Source organism: Tripterygium wilfordii, chromosome 6 (assembly GCF_013401445.1).
Source record: "Tripterygium wilfordii isolate XIE 37 chromosome 6, ASM1340144v1, whole genome shotgun sequence".
In the NCBI taxonomy this organism is placed as follows: domain Eukaryota; kingdom Viridiplantae; phylum Streptophyta; class Magnoliopsida; order Celastrales; family Celastraceae; genus Tripterygium; species Tripterygium wilfordii.
This window is the reverse complement of record NC_052237.1, coordinates 9,298,768-9,308,878: the sequence shown is the minus strand read 5'-3', so window position 1 is coordinate 9,308,878 and position 10,111 is coordinate 9,298,768. Positions and strand designations below refer to the sequence as shown.

Here is a 10,111-nt window from a genome sequence, read left to right as displayed (position 1 = left end):
AAATATACATTAATTATTATAAATTAATATTTATCATTCATCTTCATAAATTCATGTATAGTCTTTCTAAATACATTTAGTACATTGATGAAAGTAATGTATCATAAATGTTAATGTATCATTAAATTCATTAATCAAGATGAAGATAGGGGTTTCGTACGCATTGTTACTCTTTGATGGATTGAGTAGTTTAACTAACTAGTTGCACGCTCGCGCGAAGCGCGATACATAATTAATTTGGAAAGTAAAGATTTTTGACAATTTTTCAATACTTTGTTACCATGATGAACAACAGAGCTTGAATTATAGAAAATTGAGATAATTGTGAGATGAACAAATAACTACAATACTTTTGTCTCAATATGCTAAGAAATAATTTTCTAAGAGGGAGCGAAATATTTGATGCATAAGGAAAAAATATGCTCAAAGTTTAGCAATTCTTGTTTGCGCTGCTTTTTTCTCCAAAGTGACAAATGTCACAAAGAACATGTATATGGAGAACATTCTATGCATAGTAGTAAATGGAAAAATCATGAATCTCATTCTAAACATGAGTACTCAGTAGCGTCAATAAAGTGAAAATATGTGTTCCCATTTATTCACACGACTAAAAGGTAAAACTAAAAGGTTTTTAAAAGTAACCAAATTTGAAGTGTAATACACTTCACAAAGATTTTAATTATAATGCGAGTACATTCAGTAGTAAGATAATAGCACTGCTATATATAACATGACATTATTGAATTGTAACATATGGTTGATCACATGAGGCGGAAAAGGCTTGATGATTGAAAGCGTTTCTTAATACAACTTCAATTTTATTTTATTTTATTATCTGTGGCAAAAGTTTGAGCCATACAGAAGCAGACGTAGCAGCTTCTAAAGCACTTTAGTATTTTGTAATACACTTATCTTAATTATATGATAATGATTATGATTGTTCAATTATTTAGCCTTTACTTTTCATTATTTTACATCTTTTATCACTTTTTGTTCAGTATTTATACACATTTAATTGGTTATCATTAAAATAGCATTGATTTTTTTCATAATTAACATATTTAATATTATGTTTATTTAATTTTTTAACATCTTTAATATTATGTTTATTTAATTTTTGATGGGTCTTTATTATTAGCATTGATGATTTTTCCACAATTAAGGATAAGCTTTTTACCCTCTCTTTGCTATTCTCCACAATTCAAGGGGAAGCATCCTTGAGGCCTCCATTTTATATATATAAATTGATGATTGATTGATGATTGATTATATATAGGTCTGATAACGTTCAAAACTATCTTCGGTTCCGAGGGCGTCATCGATGGTAGGGCTGAAGTCATGATCGTCCTGGTCGCTTTGAAGGCTGATTTGCGCAAGGAAGCACGTAAACTATGGGGGCTCGACGGTGTGCTCGAGGGGAGCTCTCTTCTCTCAATTTGATATTAAGGCTCCGTTTGGCAGACAATTTTGTCAGTAGCGTATATACTAGCAGATATGGTGGTAGTAGATATGCTGAACAATAATGGTAGCAGATATGCTGTTTGAATGGTTGTTAGTGTTTGGTTCGACTTTTACTGGTAACATATATGCTATGTAATATTCTGTGATAATGATAAATTACGTGAATGGGTATTATACATTTTAGTTATAACATATGCATATAAACGTAAAAAAATAATAATTAAATTCTAAAAGAAAGATAATTAATTAAAATATTTATAAATAATAAAAAAAACTTTCATATTTTATATTTTTTGTTTTACAAATAAAGATAATCCTCAATTTGATCCTATCTCTTCCTCTCTAGCCGGGCATAGGTCTTCTCTCTTTGACTTGAGATTGAAAGTTGAATTGGATTTCCCAAGGCCAGGAGCTCATTTTCTTTCGATTTCTTCTCCCCTTTGATTTATCCACAACCCACTTTTCCACCTTCATAGAATCGGTACCCAAACGTAGCTAGAAACAGAGATGACAGGCAAGATGGGTAAGAGAGAGAGGTGTCGGTGACCTAGGCATATTCATGCCAGGCATGCTACCCGAACCGGATGCAGATGTAGCTATTTCAACGATGGACACTATTCGATATATACAGGCTATTGTTGGAGGTCGGCGGCGGCAATGGAGTTGTCTTCATGCTTGGTTCTGTAAGTGTCGAGATGTGAGAAGAGGGAGAGTGGGAGGGAGGAAAAGGCAAGGGTAATTTCGACACTTTAGTAATTAAATGAGGACAAATTGGGAAGAAACTTGAAATGGTCTCAAAATTGTATGATTTGGGACCATTTTCAAAATCCAATAATATTGTCTCAAAATTGTCTCGATTTTTGAGCCATTAAATTGCTATTTGTTTGCATCAGGCCATATATTGTCTTGATCAGCATATATTGCCTCCGAAATGGTCTACCAAACGGGGCCTAAGTGTGCTAGAGTGCGATTGGAGCTTAGTGCTTAGAACTTAGAATGTTTACCTGAGGCAGGGGTCCCCTTTTATAGTAGCTAGAAGAGAGCAATTATGGAATATCACAAGTCTCTCCTCATCAAAGCTGAGATCGTGGGTGAGTGGATCCATAATTTTTTGCTTCCTTTGTAATTGATATTTTAAAAATCAAGAATATGTGCTAAGCGGGGTATCGAGGGTGGCTCTTCAATCATGCTGAAGAGCTCTCCTCCTCGCCTTACTTTGATGTTCTCAGGGACTCTTAGTCCTCGTGTATACTCTTGGTCTTATGGATGAGTGGTTTATCGATCTTGTCGATAAGCTATCTTCCTCGTCTTCTTTGATGCTTGTCCTGGGGTGCTCGCCCTTTGATGTTCACCCTTTGTGCTAGGCGTTAAGACACATGACAGGTATTGAGAGGAGGTCATTTTGGTATCATCAAGGTCAATTGGTCACTCTCTTCACTCTTGCAATTTGATGATTCAATCTAAGTTGATTGTTCCTCAATTGATTATCGATTTGTTTTATGGTTGTTTTGGCACGAGTGATAGATGTGAAGTACTGTCGTAAGTTCAATTGAATCATAATTGTGTCATCTATGTTGTATATGTGTGTTGACTTAACACGATTTACAGCTATCATGAAAATTCAAAATGACTCATATATCGCTAAATGTTATAATTGGACATTATATATGCATATAAGAACACTAAATATAAGGTTAATGTGAAATGAGTTGATATTTTCTCTAAATCTGATGGAGAGAGGCGAACGAATATCTTTTAGCATATGTAATTCTACAAGTATTTTCCATATCAATTACAGAAGCGCAAGTATACTACTAATTTAAATTTATACATAAATCTTTAATACTATTTATTTCTTATGATTTTATATAAGAATAATCATAGCATGTTAATGTGATATGTGTCCATCATTCATATATCGTTTTCTCCACACAAAAATATTGGGTCCGCTTGGGGTCCCATTTGTCACCATTGAAACTCCACAATTTGTGGTGCAACTGTCCGTTTCAGTCACTTGGGTGTTTGGCTGTGAGTTTCGTTTCAGTCACCTAAGTGTTTGGCTGCGAGTTTCGGTACAAATCCACTACTCGAAGTAGCGATGGTGGTTGAAGCAGCACATAGCTACTTCTTTGGAAAACTCAATCCATAAAAACTTAGTTCCACTTAAAAAAACACGGAGCTCCACTCTCTTGGCATAAAAAAAAAGTGCTGGTATTTTCACAATTCCCACTGACTATTTTGCTTCTTGCAATTTTATCCTAAATCGCATATACAACTCCTTCCGAGTTACACAGCTCCTTCCATGGAATCTTTGGTGGTTCAGGATACGACACTAATTGAAGGAACACTTCAAGCATCGCTTGAAAAAAGTGTTTGTTGATTTGCGTAGGAGAGAGAAATTAGGAATTGTTAGAAGACATGAAGGGGTTTGGGGGAAAGAGCATGAACTGCTAGAAGAAGATATGAGGTTTGGGGAAAGAGGTCAGATTTGGTTGTTTGAACCTTGATTTCATCTCCAATAGATCTCAAATCCTCAAGTAGTTCCCATCAGATGCAGTAAATGTTTATGATCCACTTGTAGGAAAGATAAAAAAAAAACCCCTATTTTACAACGAAATTGAAATGATGATTTAGGATTTGATATGATATGTTGAGACAAGAAGAAGAAGTAGCTAGAGTAGAAGGCCACTTGTGTAGTTAAAGCCTTCTCTACCCTCCGAATAATTTTTTTTTGTTATGTATGAAAAAAAACTTATGGCACATATTTTTGACATTATAACAATAATTTATGTTGTTTCTTTGTGTTTATCGTCTTCTACACTGGATAGAAGACATCACAATGTTGATTGCTTTTGATACTTACGTTCCACCTGGCGCGTCAAAAATATGTTTATCTTCTTCTGCGTTGGACTGGAGATCTCACAATTCTGGTTGTTGGGAACATGAGTTTTGTTGAATTTGCAGGTGTGTCAGGGCTTGCTGCAACCCAAAGGATTTGATATGATGGTTTGTAGGATGCTGCACCGAATCTAACCTCTCCACCAAACAGGTTGTGCGCAGTTAGAGAGCATAAATTACTGGCTTGAGGTTTGCCTTGTCGGGAAAATGACTTAAAATGCCCGGAGTGTCAATCCAAAAAAAAAGCAGAAAAAACAGAAGACTAATCATCGGAATGAAAAGAGCTCCTATTGAAGTGAAATGAAAAACAACGTATTGCTGAAATGCATCAGGATCTTCATTGAAAAATGGACATCTTGAGATGTAAGCGTACTTTACAAGTTTAAACTAAAACATAGCCGTGAGGGCTTTTGAAAATGTAAATCTAAGTATTAGTTGGCACGGAGCCATGCTAAATAAAAAGATAAGTGGTCGGAGTCATGCCTAAGAAAGCAAATAAAGTATTGAAGACGCTAGATATGTGTTTGACGCGGGGATGTTTCTTCCTCTTCTTCTTTTATAGTGCTAAGAGATGAACACTTCTTCTGTTCTGCTTTAGGTGTTGGTTGTGGGAACATTACGAGAATCGTGGCAAAACTGCTCTCTTGCTGCTTGTTGGAGTGTCTAGATTAGTGGGTCTTGTAACTGTAACTTTCTCCTAAATGTGGGAATAATGTCAATGTCCTTCTGGTCGTGCTGCTTCTTTTGGAGGAAATGGACTCTCTTGGATGTTGTGGCAGTCTCTGCTTCACTAGTCTTCAGGCTTCATGGACCAAAATATGGGAACATGACTCATGACGATCATTTCGTTACTTTTTCTGCACGAAAGATCGTGTGAAAATGGATACTTCTGAGTGGTGCAGGACGAATGTGGCTTGAGCTGCGTAGAGACGTGTTTCAGCTGGAAACATGTTTGAGAGAAAATTAGGTTGTTAAGCTAATAAAATTCCGTTCTCTAGGTCCCTCTTTGATGTCATCCTACTAAAATCTCGGTAATAATCCAATAAATCACGTTTAAAAATAATTTATCCGTTAGGACCAAACTCCCTGAATCATAGCTTCTTGGACAGTCTTGATTTCTAAGAACTAATCCCTAGATTTCAAGTCAACAATCAATTTAAAACCTGCAAAATGAACACCAATTAATATAAAAAAATCTCTTTGCCTCCGCCACATGTCACTAGGAGATTGACCGCCTTTTATACATTGTGGATCCCGCCTTGCCATGTGTCAACTGACTTGTAGGGTTTAGTTTTGATACAAAGACTTTGCTAACAAAGTTATGTTTTTTAATGCAATATACATGTATTAATATGTAATATATATTAATAATTTTTTTAATTCGTCATAAAATATAAAATAATAACTTAAATCATAGTTAAAGTTAAACAAAAGTTAATCTTATCTCAAATTTTGTGTGCATCCAAATAGTCAAGTGCACATCAACTCGCCTCATCATATTTTGTTGTGACACATCAAATATTGTTTGTCAACAAAACTTATCTCATAACACCATAATTTTTTACCTGATAACATCTCATTTGGGTTCATCAAAATACAAAACACTCCCAATCGACGAAGTCTATTGTTTAAGATGGTTTTGAGATGGAATTGTAGCCAATGAAAAACATTGGCGGGGATCATAACATATACTCCTATTTAACATGGACACGTCGGTTTGCGCGAAAGAAACACGAGAACCGTAAAATCTCAGACCTCCTTTCACTATTTCGGATAATAAGATTATTCAATAATAATTTGGGACGAATCTGAAATCTGATATTCTAGGGTTTACGACTCGATCAGTCCCCAATATCGTAATGGGATTTGCCGTTGTCGTTCTCCGATTTTAACTTCTAATCGTCGAATCTTCCACACAATACCCATGTTTTCGATTTTGATATCCTTTCGCGACATCGACGTTGATCTCACTGATCTCTGAATCTTGGAGAGCATTGTCTTACTTCAAAGGTTCGTTCTTTGCCCTAATATTCTGTTCTTGTTTGTTTTGAAGTAATTATGAATTTCATACAGACGTACTCTGATTTTGTTGACAATTTGGTTCATGCATCACGAATTTAGAACAAACGACTGAAAAAATCTGTCCAATTTTAAAGCAGTTAGAGACAATGGGATCCTGATTTCTTCCATTAATAGTGTTTATGGGTTATTCTATTTTCCATTTACTGAACGATCAAGCAAACCCAGAGTATGTAAAAGTGTGCGAGGTCTTGATTAGATTTTGCCGATGGATTTTTTTTTCTTCATTTGGTTGCAGATACGAAAACCCTGTAGTGTATGACTCTACAAATACATAACTCCAATCCCCTCTGGCTACATTCAGTGGAAAGTGTTTGTTGATCCGGATTAATGAGGAAGAAAAGGAAAGGAAGTGAAGGTGATCAGTGCCCAAATGTGGCGGAAGAAGTAGCACCAGCTCGTGATTCACGACCATCAAATCTTAGGTCTCATTATTCGCTAGAAGATTATGCTAGGTTAAAGAAGAGGTGCAAAGAAGATGCGGACACCGAACCTAATAATTCTTGCAAAAGTAGGCTTGCAGGCATTGCTACTGCTCCACCCTGCGGTGCCTCATTATTGGTACCACCAGGAAGGGGTCTTAAGAGGAAGATAGGGTGCATTGATGTTGCTACCCAGACGGGTCGAAAAAACAAGATTGAAGATGACTATTTTTCAGGTGCCACAATTGGGCATGGTAAATTTGGGTCTGTTTGGTTGTGCAGGTCAAAGGTAAGTGGGGCAGATTTTGCATGTAAGACTTTGCAAAAAGGTGAGGAGACCGTTCATAGGGAGGTGGAGATAATGCAGCACTTGTCAGGGCATCCTGGAGTTGTGACGTTGCATTCTGTGTATGAGGAGACAGAGTGTTTTCATCTTGTGATGGAGTTGTGCTCTGGAGGACGTTTGATTGACCAGATTGTGAAGGAAGGACGGTATTCAGAACAACGTGCTGCGAATATATTCAAGGATGTGATATCCGTTGTTAAGTATTGTCATGACATGGGTGTTGTACACAGAGATATAAAGCCAGAGAACATATTACTTACAACAACAGGAAAGATAAAGCTTGCAGATTTTGGCCTTGCAATGAGAATTTCAAATGGTATCTATTCCCACTTTTTATGGTTATTCGATGCTTTTCTGCCCCCTCTCCTTCAGTATTTTTCTTTCAGTTTGTAGTTACGAACAATCACCCATGTGGGATTGATCCCATGACCTTTTTGTTCACTGATAGAGATAAATATTATGATTGCTGTCGGTGCACTTAAAAAAGAATCAAAATAAACTTCCATTATGCTGGTGCAAATTTCAGTGTGTAAGTGTAGAAGCTTGTAATGGGACGAGCTAAATAAACAAAGTGAATAAGATGGTTCCTTGATTGAGAATTTGAGATGCCTGAAAACAAAGCTAAAAATCTCTGGTCATCTACCTTCTTGACATTCGAATAAGAAACATTCTTGGAGTTTGTGTGATGAAGTGTGGAACTTTTTGAAGTTTTGTAGATTTTCTTTTAGAGAATGGAATATGTAAGGACGCATTATTATAGACTATTGTTACTTATTGTTCAACCATCTAGTAGGCAAGTTTATATGTTGCTGGTTAAAATGATCTGCATGTGATCAAGGGTACACGAAATTGGGTATAAATAAATCATTATCGAATTTAATTGGATTATTTCTGTGAGATTTTTTTGTACAACCCTGCCAATTTTGATTATAAATATTGCTGTCTCTGAAATTCTTTCTTTGGTATGATGATTACCATTGATAAAGTGTTCTCTTTATGTCCAATCATTTATTTCTACCCTTAGATTTTTGTTTGATATAGATCTTTTCATTGATGAGTATGTTCAGGTATTCTTACACTTGCATAGAATTTCTTAAAACAATTTTCTCAAATGTCAGTATTTTTTTTTTTTAACTCAACTTGATAATATTGTGAGTTCGTTTTCTCATCCATGTCAGGTCAAACATTGTCTGGTTTAGCTGGAAGTCCAGCTTACGTTGCCCCAGAAGTTCTGTTGGGGGATTATTCAGAGAAGGTTGACATATGGAGTGCTGGAGTACTTTTGCATGTGCTTCTGGTTGGATCACTTCCATTTCAGGGAGACTCCTTACAGGCAGTTTTTGAGGCAATAAAAAATGCAAAGCTTGATTTTAACTCGGGTGGATGGGAGTTAATATCTAAACCTGCACGTGATTTGATAGGAAGGATGCTTACAAGGGATGTTACTGCAAGGATAACGGCTGAGGAAGTGTTGAGTAAGTTTCTATGCCTTTTCTTTGGGTCTTTATGCAACTTGATTTGTTTGCATGAATTTTTTCATTGATTCGTAATCCTTTAACTTCTTTTTGTGCTGATATATGCTCATTTCTCCATCTCTTTGGGTTCACAACTTCACATATGCCGCACTAACTTTTTTGGCCAGTAACTGTAATTCTCTCTTCATTCATCTCTCTCTTTTGCATATCATTACCTATCACTGTTTTGATTTCTTAGTTCTGAACTTCTCAAAGGACTAATTAGAGGCTGGATTTTGTGCATTTTTCTTTCAATTGACAATGGAATTGGCTTTTTCAGGGCATCCTTGGGTTCTGTTCTACACAGAGCGCACTTTGAAGACGTTATCTATCAGGTCAAAATTGAAGAATCAAGCTGGGGAACCTTCTCGCCCACTAGCTGGTGCACGTGACTCCAACTTTGACAGCAGCAAGATAAATTGCGGTTCCATCTGTGAGGGTTCGATTTTGCATTCATCGTCAGAAAGTTCTAGCTGTGAGTCAGTAGAAAAGGATGAAAGTGGTCTTGTTGATGCACTTGCGGTGGCAATTTCTAACGTGAGAATTTCTGAGCCAAAGAGGAGCAAGCTGTGTGGGCCAACAGGCCCGATCGAGCAGCAATATTCATCTAACTTGACCGCTAGCAATCTCTGTAGAGCATTTTGATCCTGCTGACAGACTGACACCTCTAACATCATTACATCCAATGTTTTTCAGTTGAGGACTGAAGATTAGTGGGCACCGTAGCTAATTTCTGTGGGGAAAGACGAGTACAAGCCTAGACAACTGTGTCTTGTAAGTATGGCGTTATTTCTTGTCCATTGATTTGACTGTAATTCCTTTCCTTTTTCATGTTTATATTGTTACCCAATAATGGTACTACTGGATTAACTGAGAAGATTATGTACAGAATCTGTAAATGCGAGGGTGGCTTTCTTAAATTTTGCTGCTGGTTGTACAGTTCATTGCTATTTTTCCGCAGGAGATGGCTGTGAGCTTTTTGAAAGCACCGTGGCAGATCCTTAACTCAACTTGGAATAACATGGTTTCAATTATATTCCTCGTACCGCTAATGTTTTGTTCCTATTTCATCTAAGGCTCTGTGATGTTTGGGACATCGGTCTCTCCCGCTAATGTGTTGATGAATTTTCTTGGTGGTTGTTATTGTTGGCTAGTAGATTGAATCGTCCCGGAAATTCCATTAGTGACTGTTAGGGGTTCTTAGCAGCAACAGAAAAAAGTACTCATCTAGCGCATTGGATGTGCGCGAGAGGTAAATTTTCGCTGGGTGTTCATTCTTTGGATATTACAGAAATCGTACCTGCATCCTCGCTAGTATGAACAATCCTAGTGGCCTATGGGAACCAACTTCTTTGGCGTGCAAGCCCACAGAAGATTCACCAAGATTTCAT

At 36.8% G+C, this 10,111-nt stretch overlaps 1 protein-coding gene across 1 annotated transcript; it reads left to right on the top strand.

The window, feature by feature from the left end:
• The first annotated feature begins 6,083 nt into the window (after positions 1-6,083).
• LOC120000965 (serine/threonine-protein kinase PEPKR2-like) lies at positions 6,084-9,761 on the top strand. Its single transcript, XM_038849152.1, has 4 exons — positions 6,084-6,369; positions 6,677-7,522; positions 8,385-8,681; positions 9,001-9,761. Exons 2-4 carry the CDS (start codon positions 6,769-6,771, stop codon positions 9,363-9,365), a joined length of 1,416 nt encoding a protein of 471 aa, XP_038705080.1. The 5' UTR covers positions 6,084-6,369; positions 6,677-6,768; the 3' UTR covers positions 9,366-9,761.
• The last annotated feature ends 350 nt before the right edge of the window (positions 9,762-10,111 follow it).

Coding starts and splice junctions, on each gene's coding strand:
- LOC120000965 (XM_038849152.1), top strand. CDS start 6,769: ATGAGGAAGAAAAGGAAAGGAAGTGAAGGTGATCAGTGCCCAAATGTG. Junction 7,523..8,384: donor TGCAATGAGAATTTCAAATG/GTATCTATTCCC, acceptor CATCCATGTCAG/GTCAAACATTGTCTGGTTTA. Junction 8,682..9,000: donor AACGGCTGAGGAAGTGTTGA/GTAAGTTTCTAT, acceptor TGGCTTTTTCAG/GGCATCCTTGGGTTCTGTTC.